Here is a 16,627-nt window from a genome sequence, read left to right as displayed (position 1 = left end):
TACCCCCCTTAGATCCTATCCGCGCTGAGTAGGCGCCCCGACCGAACTGTAGGAGTCGCTGTTTACAACGACCCGGACCCACCCCGCCAGCTTTCCCACCCTCTAATACAGCCAATTGTATTAGTGTGAACGGCCAGCCAAGCTGGTGACAACGCCGCAGCTGTGAGCTGGATTCGAACAGGCGAATCCAGCGTCTCCGGTGTTGGTGACGAACGCAATCTCCGCTACGCCACCTGACCGCCTCAGGGAGGAGCTCTTCCAAAGCAATCGCTAGGAGATTTGCTCGCCTCAAAACCTATAGTGTCCCGTAAACACGTGTAATTACATATAAATGAGTAATCGCGATCACCGATGGGATCTCATTGGAATTATTCTTTTTGGATTACCTTCTGGCTAAGGTAAGGACCCCCTATGTCTATTTTACCGAACGTGAAACATGTTTATGTAACGATCACAGTGGCTTACTTTACCGGTCATAAACGAGGCTTTTTCTAACGATCGGATTTTCGGGGTAAGACCACCCCTCCCCCTTGATGATTTTGTGAAGGTACATGTGTACATGTTATATACCTTTTGATTTGGGGTTTCAGGGAATCAACCAGAACAATTCGGGGCTTATTGCACATAACGCGTTTTATCTCATGATCTATGGAAAAAGACTGAATTATCTTGGAAATGCGTGATGTTTAGCGTGTAATAAACTACAAACTACAGTGTGTAGAAACAAAAAAAAATCCATGTTGGACTACAAGTAGTGTCTGTCAAATGAGCCACACCATTGTCTCCATAGATATAATACAGAACACACACAGCTCTGAAAAACATTGTGAAACACCGCGGAAATGACCATTTTAAGCTGGCCTTCTAGCGGCAGAGATGGGGACAGCTTATGGCGCTGAAAGTGTTAATGTTCTCTCCGTTAATAGATACTTTTTGCTATTTCTATGCTGCTGTTGTTTGTTTGTCTGTCTCTCCCCCTCTCTCTCATCTGTTTGTGGGAACATAATTTAAAGTTAAAGACATGGGTAGGATATCACACTATCAGTCGGTTCAATGCAATGAACATCAATTGGATTATTTAACCTGTCATTTTACGTGCCTGACCATATGTGGCAAAACATGTCTTATCGACAAAAATTCCTTGTGATTATTGTGTTGTTGGCTTCTTCCATTTCACCCAATCCTTACTGAGGACTGACAAAAAACAAACAAGCTGTGATTATCTAAACCTGTCCTCATCTGTGTGTGTATTTGTGTTTGTGTGTGTTGACTCCAGTCTGTGGCAGCTGGCAGTGGGCTACTTTGACCACTGCCCGGAGTTCGGTCGCGTGTACCTGGAGCTGCAGATAGAGCGCGTGCCGCTGGACACGGAGCACAAGGCCCTCAAGGTGCTGCGGATCTGTGAGCAGAGGCAGATGTCAGAGCAAGGTACCTACACAGCTGTCTGGCACACTGGGTGCACGCTAAGGGTGTCTTGGGAGTTGAAACACACATACATACACACGAGGCATTATGCACACAGACACACACACACAATACTCACCACACATTCACATGGGTGCATTATGCATAGACACATACACACAAGTGCATTATGCACACAGACACACTCACACATACACACCACTCATACACATGTGTGCATTATTCACACAGACTCATACAGATACACATACACATGAGTGCATTATGCACAGATAACTGATGGAAAAAATTTCGAAAAAATTAATCGAATCGTGGTCAAATGAAGAGATTTCATGATGCATCGAATCGTTGCCTGAATAATCGTAATCGAAATTAATCGTTGTGAGGTTGAATCGTTACACCCCTAATATATATATATATATATATATATATATATATATAATTGGAACACTGTAGTATGAGTACATTTTAACATAAAGCATAACCAAAAAAATCTATATAAAGCAAATAATCTTTTCATTCATATTTCTATCTTATTCTGTACCTGTACATACCATGCTGCTACGACACCTGAATTTCCCCAAGGGGATTAATATAGGATCATCTTACTTAATCAAAATCTAAATTCATATCAAATCTGACAATGTGTGTATTGTTACCTCTAATGTACAGTGTTTCTTCTCTCTCCGCCTCTTTATCAAACCCACTTTCTCTCTACTCTTGCTCTATACTCTCTCCTCTCTCTCTCCTATCTACTCTCTCTATACTCTCTCCCTCTCTTTACTCTCCCTCCCTCTCTCTCCTTTCTTCTCTACTCTCTCTCCCCCTCTACTCTCGCTCTCTTCTCTCTTCTCTCTCCTCTCTACTCTATACTCTACTCTCTCTACCCCTCCTCCCCTCTCTAGTGAGGAGTATTTGCAAGATCATGGCCAAGAAGGCTCTGAGGAACAACCGCTTGGGCTCAGCCCTGTCCTGGAGCATTAGAGCCAAGGATGCTGCCTTTGCCACCCTCGTATCAGAAAGGTCAGTTGCCCCTCATGAGACTCAGTAGTTCGGGTTCCCCTGGCCTGTAGCAGGTTCCCCTGGCCTGTAGTTCAGGTTCCCCTGTACCTGGTTCAACTAACGCCATGGTTACACTGGGGGGTTTTGTTTTTGTTTTGTTGCTGAATGATTACGTTTGCTGTCCTAGTTAAATAGAAATGCCGTTTTGGCAGGATAACGCGTTGCCCTACTGACGACGCTGAAATTGTGTTTCCGTTTTGGATACTCGCCAAAACTTGCCGACAACGTGTCATGTAATCTGCGCAGAGCCGTTGTTGCTCAACGCCCATGCGCCCACCAACGTCCGGTGACGACAGACAGCAGAGCTGTCCCAAATAGCTGCAGCTACCATGTGTTGTCAAGTTATTGTTATAAGGAGCCCAGTCCAAGCTACAACAGTCTGCATTCCCTTAACAATTGTTTGTATTGAGCCGTATTGTATTGTACCCATTCTGCAATCTGTTAAATAAAGTTTACATCCATTCATTCTGCTAGCATTAACGATTGCATGAGCAGCTGGATAACGTGAGCTAACGTTAGCTACCTGCCGTAGCTACCTAGCTACCAGACCGTGTTAGCTCAGAGCTCCTCTTTCAATCTTAACAAGCATTAAACAAAATGGCCCAGTCATCTATTCACCGTTGTTTAAAACATGAGGCGTTGTCTAATGTTATCTAGCTACTGATGGCTCCTGATATCATCAGTTTGGTGCTGGCTGGCTAACGTGAGCTAACGTTAGCTACTTCCAAACCCTGTTAGTTGTTATAAGGAGCCCAGTCCAAGCTACAACATTCTGCATACCCTTAACAATTGTGTGTATTTAGCCGTATTGTATTGTACCCATTCTGCAATCTGTTAAATAAAGTTTACATCCATTCATTCTGCTAGCATTAACGTTACCAAGCTGCTAGCCACAATGCTATACTGTTATAATGGCATATCCCTATCGTGTTAGCATGTAAGCTAACAAAATCGGCGACGATGAGACTAAACTCCGCTCTTGGTGGTCAATTGTGTTGATGTTAGTTTTGTTTCATCAACAAATGAGAGGCAGAACACACAGTGAATGTATCCGTTTTGTTTATTGCACTTTTATTGCACTTTCTTTGCTGAAAAATAAATGCTACATTGGCTAAATGGCTAACGCGAGGCATTTAACACTATGGGTGCCGGCCAGAAATCCGGAAAATGACTGTGGATTGCCAGCGCTATTTTTCTATGGAGAAATTCCCCTTCTTTGCAGGGCTATAACTTTTTAAATTCTATTGCTACATTGCCATTATTAGGGCCCATTCAAAGTCCTATATGTATTGTTCATTGTGTAGCAACGTTAAACTTTTTCATTCCCATATTCATAGTAAAGTATGGTCTAATGTATAAGTATGTTTTCATCTCTTTCTGCAGCTTTCTCCAGAACGTGATATATAGCCCCAAATGCATTATATTGATGATGAAATACAGTTTGATGGCAATCGGGGTGATATAAAAAATTTCAATTGGACGTACTTCTAGAATGATCTACGTATGATCTGATGATGACCGGATGGGCGGGGGATCGTTTATAATTCCGTGGGCAGCGTTATATCATTCATCTAGTGTGGGTGATATGTTCATCATAACAGTTTATATGGAATACGATAAAAAATAACGCTGAATCTTACCGTATCCTCCTCGCGCCGTTGGGCGATGAGCGTGGAACAGTCATTTACCTATTATGGTATGTAGAAATATCGGGTCCATTTCCAGCTTGTATAATAGTATATATGTCCAAATCATGTTGTTTATCGAGTTATTGGCAATCGATCGCTATGTATTGTGTCGAGATCGAGTCCCGGTAGCCAAACAGAGTGCCCGGAAGTAATACGGCCGACCAGCACAACCTCCATAGGCCGAAGGACACTTTAAATTAGAATAACAGGAACAGTGTATTGCACTACCAAAGCTAACTAGCATGTCCCATATGCTGTGTAAATAACTATGTACAGATACCGAGATGTCACTCCATGTTACCTGTTACCTGTTTACTGCACAATGTTGTTTTTTCATTTTTGATTCTATTATATGTACCACTGTATTGCACATCGTTGCGGGCAAGACCACCCGCATTTCATTGTATACCTGTATGCCGTGACAATTAAAACTCTTGACTTGACTTGACTTGATAGGCAATATATTTTGTTATTGTTGTTATATGCTGGCCTGGCTGTGCAGTAAATACCATATAATGGTATGGTGTTAATGTTTACCAAGAGAGTAAGCCTACCTCAGAATTGTATAAAATATTATTATTATACCAGTATTGTGATTGCACTATTTTACTTTATTTAACTTTTTTTGACCACCTGTAATTGCACTGTTTACTACCGTATTTCATACAGTACTTGGTTTCAATAAATGAACCCAGTACATTTTAAACTGTTCAAACTGTCGGTTCAAACTGACACAAAATGTTGATTTATTCATTATGATCTGTTTGAAAATTAGAAATATAGGCCTCTCTCTTATACATGCCTCCTCCTAATACAAGCCTGGTATCTGCTAAAGTTGAAACAAATACAAGCCGGGGTTACTATTAGAGGAATTACGGTAGTTCAACTCTTTCAGAATAAGTAGATAAAAACAAGCCCAAAGAGTATATCTAATTGATACGAATTATATTATGAGGATATCTGTACTGTATGCGCTCGGCTTAGGTATCATGTACTATATAAATACATGGTTCCCAAAGTTTTCAAGGCGCGACCCCCCGAAATAACGTGTCAGAGAGGCTTGGAGGGAGGCTTGCAGTTTCACTATTAATCAGGTTTTAATCTGTTTTGGACATCATCCATACATGCATTGAATTGATTAACCTTTGGTTTATACCAGTGCCACCTCATGTTCATCATCAGATAACAGTGCTTGAACAGATAAATGCATTTTCTCAAATTCATTCATCAAAACGTCAAAGGCTCATTCAATTTATCAAGTCACGTCAAGTCATCAAATCCGTCAAACATTTTTTAAACATATATATATTCATATATTTTAAACCCACTTACAATATCACAATAACGTGTGAGTGACAGTGATACAATTCAACAATCCACAGATTCAGATTCCTTGTAATTCATATCCACAATCCACGCATACAGACTCTTCAATTTATGCTTGAATGAAACACAATCCGGGGGCGCTCCGTTAAGCAAATACACCGCAAAGAATATGAAACTAATCAGAGCCAAACGGCCGATAGGTTTCATTCATTAAAAATATCCCTGCGGGATTCACATTTGCAATGCGCCGTTATTAAAATAACTAGTGATGCACGATATATCGGCCGATATGGTCGTTTTTATTTTTTTACACATCGGTATCGGTCCGATATCAAGATGGGGACCATCTTTAAAAAAATATATATATAGGGCGGCTACGTGGCGTAGTGGGCAAGGCGCTCGCCATGAAATCTGGAGACGCTGGGCTTGCCTGTTCGAGCCCAGCGCTCCACATTTGCTTTCAGTTTAGCTGGTCGTCCGTACTAATACACATTGGCCGTATTAGGGGGTGGGAAACTGATGGGTGGGGATCGGGCGTTGTGGACAGCGACTCCTACAGGTCGGTTGGTGCGCCTGCACAGTAGAATCAGCAAGTGTCGGGGGCAGCGTGAGCCTCCCACGCGTTACTCCTCGCCACTGAGAGATCGAGCTGCGCAGGTGAAAAGATGCGACTGCTGTTACCTCAAGTACCGGAGGGGACTTGTGCTATGTATGACTTAGTCCACATTGCAGCCGGCTTGTGGGAGGCAAGAAACAGCGTTCGTGACAGGGGAGGGTTGAATTGGATGATACGAAATTGGGATGGGAGAAAAATATAGAAAATGGGAGAAAAAGTGGATCAAAAAAAAAATATATATATTTGTTTGCCTTAAATTGTTTCAAAATATCAGTCATTTCTGAAAATAAGTTACAAAAGTAAAAAAATAAATAAAAATGTGTTTTGGAAAATAGCTCTTTATTTGATTATCATAAAAAAGTTTTCTACTGGGCGGCTGATTGGCGCAGTGGGCAAGGCACTCGCCTCTAACGCAGGAGACGCTGGTTTCGAGCCCAGCTCTCTGCGTTGCTACCGGCTGGCCGGTCGTTTATACTAACACAATTTGGCTAGTGTTAAAGGGTGGGAAAGCCGGTGGGTGGGGATTTGACGTTGTGGACAGCGACTCCTACAGGTCGGTTTGGTGACGCCGGTGCGATGGAAGCAGGAAGTGACGGGGGCAGCGTGAGCCTCCCACGCGTTACCCCTAGCCACTGAGTTCAAGCTGCTGCGGTGAAAAGATGCGACAGGCTGCCTCCTCGTGTACCGGAGGGGACACGTGATGCAAGGCTTCTGTCCTCATTACAACCGACCTGTGGGAGGCATAGTCTAGCAACGTTCAAGACAGGGGAGGGAAGAATTGGATATATGAAATTGGGATGGGAGAAAAATAGAAAAATGGGGAGAAAAAGTGGATTAAAAAAAAGTGTTTTCTATACAGAGATATCGACATCGGTAAATATCGGTATCGGCCAGAACAGCAATATTAATGTCTGTTATCGGTATCGGCCACAATTTTCACATCGGTGCATCACTAAAAATAACCACATAGTGTGTGTCGCGATCGCGAGCGCTGTATCCGTATAACTATGACGTGCATTATTTAGGACAAAGTAAATCCATAGGCTGAATATGATTTATTATCAGCATTTTAGGTCTATTATTTCTACATTTCAAAAGCCCCCTCTAGAAAAACGAAGCACAAAAACATAATTCAGAATGGTATAATGGGATCTAGACTGTGAGAATTATTTCAGGAAGGGAGCTGGCATTTCTTTGCGAGGGCGTGGCAAGGTTATCATGCAGGTTATCCAGCTAACTGAACTTAACCCTGCACTGGAGCAGGTTCAAACTTTTTGATCTGTTGCCATAGTGATTTAGACAATCGTGCGTCGGGGAACCGACAGGTCTAGCTTAAGTCAAGTTATCCTGAAAATTATCCGGCTAACTCAGTTAGCCAGGTACGAGGAACAGGGCCCAGGTTCCCCTGTCCTGTAGCAGGTTCCCCTGACCTGTAGTTCAGGTTCCCTAGTCCTGGAAGGTTATCTTGTCATAGATACACTTTAGGACCTGTACGTTATAATCCTATCTTGGGTCAGAGATAAGTCACGCTTGTGGTACTTTGCATGAAAGCACCTCTTGGTCATCAGTCTCCCTCTTTCCATGTGTGCGTGTCGTTTTAACGTGTATGAATGTTTTTCTTTTTTGAAGGTTCCTGCAAGACTACTGTGCCAAAGGGACCTTTTCGGATCTGGATTTGATTGACAATCTGGGCTCGGCCATGTTGCTCAGTGACAGACTCACTTTCCTAGGTATGAGATATACTACACACACACACGCATACCCAGACCCACACAGTCAGTCAAGCATTCATTAGTAACGCTAGGCTAACTTGTGACTCACATGGTCAATGTTATGAACACATGATCTGAAACGACATTCAATCACACCAGAATGTGGCCTACTTCCCTGCTCATCACATGACTGTCACACACACACACACATCTAAGTAAGACCGTGCTGCTTAATGCAATGGCATGTGATATGTACTATTTATTACTAGGACAATATCTATATGAGTAAAGAATTTGCTACTTATAAAAGGAGAAGGCGTTGGAGAAGAGATGGGTCCATGTAAAGCTGCGAGGGAAGTTCCTGAGCCTGTAAATAACACCTAATCATCTAGTGGGATATTGGTTAACATGCGAATACAGATGGTCATAAGTCAATATCGTCTAACCGATAAATAAATACAATTTTATTAAGTTTATAAACCAGTGGAATCATTTAAAGTAGTGTCATATTATTGATTCCAAAAGCTTGTTTTGTGCCCAGAGCTTTCAGTGGAACAGAATCCTGCAATGGTAACCTACAGTATAATTAAAGGCCCCATGCAATCAAAATAGATGTTGATGTTCCTTTATCACATATGTCTTCCACCGATTGTCACTTATACACCAGTATCTGTCCCAATAATGACAAGTAGTTTTGTAGGTATTCTTAACACTTTGAGTGCCAATGATGAGAATTCCGGAATCCTTGTCAGGCATGTAATCCGAGCCGATTGCAGTCTTTGTGGTCCCTCAGAACAGCGTGCAATATGTGTTTCGAGCACCCAGCGTTGGATCAATAAACGCGATCGATATTTGGAATGGCGATCAGGAATTGGAACAATCTTTTTGGAGAAAATCTGATCTGAGGTAAGGAATCTATTTGACCAGTCTTGCGGTAATCAGAGCTTTTTTCACAGATATATCAACGTGGGCCCTATATGTGTGTGTGGCTGTGAGTGTGTGTGTGCTGATCAGGAAATAAGATAATCGATTTTTCAGCCCGCTTCTCTAGCGTGCATAAGTACACATATACTATCGATAATCTAGCGTTTATTTGAAAACAATTCATAAATAGGCCGAAAAATGACAACGTTCTTTGTGTATTCCAGTAAAGGGCGATTCCTGCAGAATCTCTTTTTTTCTGGAAATTTCCAAAAACTATCGTTTTTCAAAATGGTATAAAACGGAAATGTACCGATGAAAAAACAATCCGTTTCGACAATGTTGACTGCAAGCAAGTCATTGATAAGCGACGGGCGTATTAGACACATAGCCATAATTTAAGATATAGTTTATGCGTTCGCAAATGTGCTCGCCCTCTCATTCAATAGAGCGCTGGCATTCAAGCGCCTATTTCTGGCTCCCCCTGCTGGCACTCAAAGTGTTAATGGTATTTTAGAGTTTGTAATTTCCTGGATAACTAAAAATATATATGTTTACATTTACATTTGTTGATGAGTCATCATGCACACAGGGGCGTATATACATTTTGCGTCCAATGAAATTCTTTCTAGAATGACATTTACTGCACATTGTAACTAAGTAGCACTCAGCCTCTTTAACTAAACTGAACAAATGTTAGCTTGCTAGCTAATGTTGCGTAATGTTGCTAATGTGTGTTGCTCACACTGGCTTGCTAGCTAAGGGGGGTCAGCGCTATTGGCTACTGTAAATGCCCAAATTATCAATATCCATGACGGGTCCTTCCCTAGCTTCCTGTTTTTACAGGAAATGCATACATATGTGGAATCAAATAACATACTGCTAGCTAATGAGGACTTTAATGATACAGCGCTAACACCAGTGGAGCTAATAAACCTATAAATTTCATGCAAGTACATTTCCTCTTTTCTTTCACCCCTACCAGGGAAGTACCGTGAGTTCCACAAGCTGTATGGAGACAAGCACTTCCTGGATGCGGCCAAACTCCTCCTCTCCCTCATGACGGCTAAGATCGCCCCGCGTAGCTTCTGGATGACCCTGCTGACTGACTCCCTGCCACTTCTGGAGCAGAAAGAGGTGGCTTGGAGAATCCAGATACACATAAACCCCCCTCCCCCACACACGTTCTAGCCATGATCCTGTACCAGTGTTATGGATGGTTCTGGAGACCAGTCTTGTCTTCACTAATGTGCCTTGTAGGGATGCAATGATTTTCAGTTTGATTTTTGACTTTACCTCATTCACGGCCAACCACGACTATAGTCGGGTTATCTCGCCATGCGTTGAGCGCCAAAACCCGAGTATAGTATAGTAGTGGGTCGATTTCTTTTATTCTATACAGTCTCACGGACCTCTGTTACCATTGGAACTCATTCTGAGACCCCAAGAGTGCAATACCGGCCGAATCCTGCTAGGTGGCAGTATCGCCTACCCTTTGAAACCTTATTTCACACTGTGTGTTACATTGTATATGGTCCGGGCGGAGAATTTAGACCAAACCAAGTGAATCGCTTCATCCGAGCACTTTGGAACGCGTTCAGCATACTTTTTTTTTTTTTTTTTAACTTAAATTTTTACGTTCAGCATACTTCATGCATATTTTGTGCCAGTTCATGTCAGGGACCCGATGGACATCAATACTGGAAATTGCGATCAGACAATTGGAATATTCTTTTTGGGATACCTCCTAGTAAAGGTAAGGACTATATGATATTAATTCTACTTTGATCAAACAATGATTTCACATCGATCGCAACAATCATGTCGCATACTCCAAAATGTATGCCGTTGCTGATGATCAGAGCATCAAAAAACGACCCCCCCCCCCTTTGATGCATTCATGATGAAACATAATACCCATTATATACCTTTGATTTGGAAATAGCAACGTGTCCAGGCGAGCAACGCGAACGCCTTTAGCAAAATTCACATATCGCTCCATAACGCAGCTTCCAGGAATTAGCCAGGATCACTCTGAAACTATACAATATTTACCACGGGATAACACGCGAACGTATACATGAAAAATTTTACTTTTTTTTACATGTTGGACGAGAGATCAAATGAGCCATAGTATTGTCTCCATAGCTATAATATAGAATATAGATATAGCTCTGCAAACATCGTGATGCAGTGAAAATCCCTATATTTTAAAGCATGGCCCATTGACTACAAGGATGGATAAAATGGCTGGTGCTGAAAGTGTTAAGTCAAATTTAATGTCTGGTAGGGATAGCTATAGTTATATATAAATAGCTTTTTATAGTATTTTTGCATAATCAAGCCTATTAAAATGTTCTTGGGACATTTATTTCAGATGGTACCCTATCTGCATTGTTGAGCATCAATAAACATTGGAAGTGATCATACTATAACATACATGTCTTGTGTAGGTGATCTTCTCAGCAGACCAGACCTATGAGCTGATGTTCTGTTTGGAGGAGCTCACCTCGTCTCTTCAGACTGCTGCCTGCCCAGACACGTCCACACAGGTAGACCACAGCATCCTGTCTTATATCATGTCCTCAAATCAGACATCTCTTCTATTGTCCTAAAATCAGACCTATTATGGCTCAAATCTGTCTTGTTCTGCCCTATCAAGTTGCCCAGTGTACTGTATATATTTAGTGTTTTTGGTGTAATGTATTATCCTTCAATTTCTTGATTGGATTTCAGCATTTTGCTTGGTGTTGAAAAATGATGAATGCTTGAAGTGGCTGGGGGCAATATGGCTGTCAGCTATTTAAGCATTACATCACGCGCAGGAGTGGTTTGTGAACAATAAACCATGCCTAGGGGTGGTCGTTAGACCCCCCTAGGCATGGTTTATTGTTCACAAATCACGACTGCAAGTGGTGTAAAGCTTTTATACAACTGCCAGATTCATCCAACCTTATTGCTATACAATAAACACACATTAATCGAAGATTTATTGAAAAAACCATCCGCCAGAAAAAGTAGTTCCCACAACTACAAAAAAGGCAATTTGCCTCCATGTGGAAGCAGCTTGAAGTGCATCCAACCAACTAACACATCCAACTGTGTATTATTGGAATGATTGAGAGAAGTTGCCTCCATGTGGAAGCAGCTTAAAGTGCATCCAACCAACTAACACATCCAATCCGTTATTGGCAAACTAACACATCCAACTGCCTTTCAACTAAGGCATCCAACCAACTAACACATCCAACTGTGTATTATTGGAATGATTGATTGAACATTTTATTACCAGATGCAGAATGGGTACAATACAGTACGGCTCAATACACACAATTGTTAAGGGGATGCAGACCTACTTTCTATAGAACTTCATTCTTAGATGCTTCTATAGAAAGTAGGTAAAACAAATTAAAAAGTTTTCTTTGCCCTATAGGAAAAAAAAAGTTTTCTTCGCCCTATTTTATTTATTTTTTTAGCCTAAACTTAACCAGTTGGAAACCAGGCGTACAGTAATAAAATTAGCAATCAACCAATCAATCAATTCAATAGACCATGCTCACTTAAAACAGCGCAGCACTCAGCTGCTCCTCTCAGTCTGACTTTCCCCCGCTGTTGCAGACAGGAGTGTGTGTGTGTGTGAATGTGTGTGTGGCGGTGGGTGGAGACTAGAGCCATCGCTGAAGTCGGAGGCAAGGAAAAAGAAATTGAAAAAAAATCGCAAATTAATCAATCAATCCACGATTTTTCTTTTGTTTTGTATTGACTCATGAACCAACAATTACATCATCCAACATTGTTTAAAGGACTAACACATTCGCCGTGACAGAATCGCTTCATATTTAGTCATTATGGCGCTATCAACATATCCATTTTGTCATCTTGCTTTCTCCCGGAGTGAGCCGGGCAGCCGGCGGAGTGATATGTGATTCGGTTGTGGGCGGGTCCTGAGCCCAGGACCGTGAATTGTTCCCAATAAGACGTGTAAATGGACTGTTTCAGCCAATCAGAATCGAGAAATTTGCATGCCGTTGTATAAGCCTAACTATTAAATATTAAAGTATTCAATTACATTAAACTAACAACATAAAATGTGCAGTCTTCGCGTTGGCCCTGAACAATATTTTTTCCACAAGTTTACACTTTTTCTCTGCAGTTACCAAACCTTTTCAAGGCCTTGGAAATTCTCAAATCTGTCGTCGTCCCCCATACATTTCAGACCTGTATAGGAGCCCCATCAACTTTAGTCCATGCGTGTGTGTCTGTGGTTTCAGGAGGATGACATTGAGAAGACGAAGGTGGAGCTGCTGAGGCTGGCTCTGGCGAGGAACCTGGCTATGGCTATAGTGAAGGAGGGGACGGTGGAAACCTGAACACACACTTACACAAGAGCTATTCTCTTTTGTACTGTACATAAAATCAAGTGATGCAAATGTGCCCTTTGATAATAAAGACCTTTTTTCATTATGTGAATTCAGTGTTAACTTTGTTTTTATTTATTATTATTCAATTATGCTTTGTGCCAATAAATTCCATCTAGAAATTTCTTTCGAGCGTCATCCTCACCAGTTAATAACATTACGTTGACCCACACATGCGTTCATTGCAAGAAATATTTATTACTTCATGCAGCAGCAAACAAATAGCACATCATACAGTATAATACAAACATGACACTCCCTCCAGATCTACACACACCACATGGACACTGAGCTGGTCAGACAGCAGACATGTACATGACACACACACAGATGTGCATCCCACGTGACGCTCAAGGACTACCAGAGAAGGGACTTAGTTACAGTAACGGTGGCGGCAGGTGGGGAGTAAACTTTGTCCTGGCTAAACATGAACGCATTATAACCAGTTTGTTTGAATTCAAGATGTTTCAATAATTTGTTCTGCTTTTTGAACTTTCAGGTTCAGTGATGCACTGAAATACGTAAACTGAATAATAAATAAGACGTCTATGAGACTGAACACTGACGATGGCAGAAACAAAAGAAAATCCTAATATCAAATGTAAAATACATAACTGGCAGCTAAATTAAAATAAAAAAGACATGATTGCACTGAAACGTTGGGAAGCTGAGGTTATGTGACGTCACTGGCCACATAAGTTTGAAAAGTTTGAATAGATTAATAAAATACTGTTAAGTTACAGCCATGGTGTAAGGTTACGATCACAACTCAAGATGGCATGCCAGGAATGAGGGGAAACTGCTATGTGGTTATCATAGCAGCATGATATTTCACATGGCCTGACCTAAAATAAGGCTAGATTAACTATAAATTGCCAAACACAATAGTATAGCCTAATCTGTATCACAAGAGAACGGCCTGATATTTAAAAATAACATGATCACTTGATGCGTGCTAAAATAATCATCCACTTAATAAAATGATTAAATTAAGTTTCTGTAGCAATAAAATACCAGGTATACACAATATATACTCAAGACTTTCTTTACAATAGAGCAACTACAGTTTTCTTTATTCTCAGAACATAATTCAAGAATGTAGTATATATTCTGTAGCTTGTATGCAAGTGCCTAAGGGCCAAAGGAATGAACAAGAAGTGCTAGTTTCCTTCTAGTAGATCTTGCTGCTTTGTAGAAGCTAGCTTGGAATGCACTTCCCCAGATCGCACGCCTTTTGGTCTCGTATATATCAGAAGGCTCTTGGAAGGCCTGTATTTACAACAACCTGGTTTTGAAATAGTTTGCGATGCAGTGTATAGCCTCTCGACAATCTCAGCCCGGGCTCCTGTACTGTAATTATAACGTTCACATTTGAAGCTGTTCTATTCGGCTCCTAAAAAATAAAACACCATTAACATTTTTCACATCAAGATCAGAGACTGGGAAACGACATAGGTGTCCATTTGCCCGTGTATAGAATAGAATAGTACTACTAAAAGCGATGTATAGTGAAAGTAATAGTTTGAGAAATTCAGTGTTTGCTAACAACAGTAACAATGGCAATTTAAAACAACCGATAAAAGGAATGGTCGGCTGAAAGGTTATTATATCGGTACTGTTTTTCTGCCTTTTCCTCCATCTCTCGGGCGTGTGTGTAAGCAACACCCCTTCATGGAGTGCGAGTTGGTATGTCCCTGTTTTGTAGTAGTAGCCCGGGGGGGCTCTGCTATAGGTGACCCCATGTCTCTGGTGGGGGAAACTGGTCTACCTCGCCCACCTCGTTGCATGGACACTCTCCCAGGGTGAAGGCCAACTTGTAGCGCAGACGTACCTTCTCCTGTACATACACGCACAGACAGACAGTCACACACACAGTGTTAATCTAGAGATCACACACCATTTAACCACGTCACCTTGCATTGACCATATTCACATGGCGGCCATTTTACTCTCATGTCATGCTCAGGATGGGATTCCTGGGAACATGGTGGAAAGGAATCTTATCCTGAGCATGACATAAGAGCAAAATGGCCACTGTGTGTGAATATGGTCAATAGGGAGGTGTAGTCCGACGTCTCTGTGGACCGCCCACGAGGTCCACCGGTATAGGGATTTATCATTGGGAAAATGGATTATCAGCTATTGTAACAATTCTGCCTCATGAATATTGAAAAGCTTTCCATTTTTGCACAAAACAAGTTCCCTTCTATCACTAACATTATTGTTTAAGCATTTTTGGTTGAAATAAAATTCGGCTATTATTATTATTTTTTTAACTTCATTTTTTAGCGTTTATCGCTTTTTCTGGTCAAGCATGACCGACAGTTGTAGGGTGAAACGGGAGAGAGAGCAGGGGAAGACATTCGGCAAATGACGGCGAGTCCGGGAATCGAAGTCGGAGTCAACCAGATCCGTGACGCAGCACGGTATTCCGCGACGCAGCGCGGTACATGGTGTGCTACTGGAGCACCCCGGCGATTTCTTTTTTACGATTAATTGCAAATATTTTCATGTTGAGCTATAGATTGTGGATGAATACGCACAGAAAGGTACACCATGCAAATGTTAATGCTTTATTTGTTTTAAACGAGACAATTTAGAAATGGTCAATGGGGAATTACATTGAGTTTTAAAGATGGTGGACCGGCCGGAAACAGCAATAACGTAACCACTACACCTCCCTATGGCTGGGCCTAAGTAGTAGCCTGTGAAGACAATATAATTATTAGTTGATGAGTAGTTTTCAATCACCAGGCAACAAACAAACACATCTAAAAAAAAAAGTCAAATTGATAAAGAAGAGATATTGGCGAGTACGATTGTCGAGTGATCGAGTACATCAGAGTTTACATTTTTCTTTCCGTCTGCCTCCTTTCAGTGTATATGGAAAAGCTTGAGGGGAGGAGTGCAGACCCTCTTAAATATAAAATGGTTCTTAAAGGTATAATCGGTTGTTTAATTTGTTGTTGTGGTCTGATGTGTGGGTTGGAGTTTAGTAATTTATTATACTGTGCATTTCTCCAGACCTCTCTTGACAGAGCCCAAGGTGTGGCCAGCAGTAGCAACCCCTCCCTCTATACCCACTGAAATACAATCAGACAAAAAATAAAATAAACAATTCGTTTAAAAGCACCATATTGTCATATTTTGCCTAGAGGTCGCCGTTTGGCGACATTACAGAGTCTACCTTTAAGCCCCTCTCAGTCTTGTAACCATGGTCTCCTACCTTGTTGGGGTTGGCTAGCAGCATGATCTGAGTGATGGAGGCTGGGGGCAGGATGGGGTTAAAGGGCGCCAGCTCTGTTCCGGACGGAGGCTGCAGCTTGACCTTCATCGACTGGAAGAGGAGTTTAAGGGTTTAAGTAACGGTTCGGTAAAACATTTTCTCTCTTAACCCTTTCACTACCAAAGGGTTAACCCTTTTCCCACTGCGGCAATACAGAATGTTAACCCTTTCAC

General features: G+C 41.6%; 2 protein-coding genes across 3 annotated transcripts in view; one reads left to right on the top strand and one right to left on the bottom strand.

Moving 5' to 3' along the window:
• Positions 1-13,220, top strand: part of nup85 (nucleoporin 85) — a 31,194-nt gene extending 17,974 nt beyond the window's left edge. The window contains exons 14-19 of the mRNA XM_084328817.1: positions 1,277-1,428; positions 2,331-2,448; positions 7,747-7,847; positions 9,736-9,887; positions 11,204-11,302; positions 13,022-13,220. Of these exons, the coding sequence (XP_084184943.1) occupies positions 1,277-1,428; positions 2,331-2,448; positions 7,747-7,847; positions 9,736-9,887; positions 11,204-11,302; positions 13,022-13,120 (721 nt within the window). The 3' untranslated portion in view covers positions 13,121-13,220. The remainder of the gene's footprint in view (positions 1-1,276; positions 1,429-2,330; positions 2,449-7,746; positions 7,848-9,735; positions 9,888-11,203; positions 11,303-13,021) is intronic.
• A 122-nt stretch (positions 13,221-13,342) lies between these two features.
• gga3b (golgi associated, gamma adaptin ear containing, ARF binding protein 3b) overlaps positions 13,343-16,627 on the bottom strand; it is a gene marked incomplete at its 5' end in the record, with an annotated part of 43,617 nt that continues 40,332 nt past the window's right edge. The window contains 3 exons of one of the 2 annotated variants that reach the window (XM_084329510.1): positions 14,940-15,005; positions 16,195-16,251; positions 16,395-16,505. In XM_084329510.1, the coding sequence (XP_084185636.1) occupies positions 16,243-16,251; positions 16,395-16,505 (120 nt within the window). In that variant the 3' untranslated portion in view covers positions 14,940-15,005; positions 16,195-16,242. Of the gene's footprint in view, positions 15,006-16,194; positions 16,252-16,394; positions 16,506-16,627 lie in introns of both variants that reach the window. The other variant, XM_084329509.1, reaches the window with a different exon arrangement.

Source organism: Notolepis coatsorum, assembly GCF_963971535.1.
Source record: "Notolepis coatsorum genome assembly, chromosome: 14".
NCBI lineage: Eukaryota > Metazoa > Chordata > Actinopteri > Aulopiformes > Paralepididae > Notolepis > Notolepis coatsorum.
Note: the sequence above shows the minus strand (reverse complement) of the source record. Positions and strands in the feature narration are given on the sequence as shown.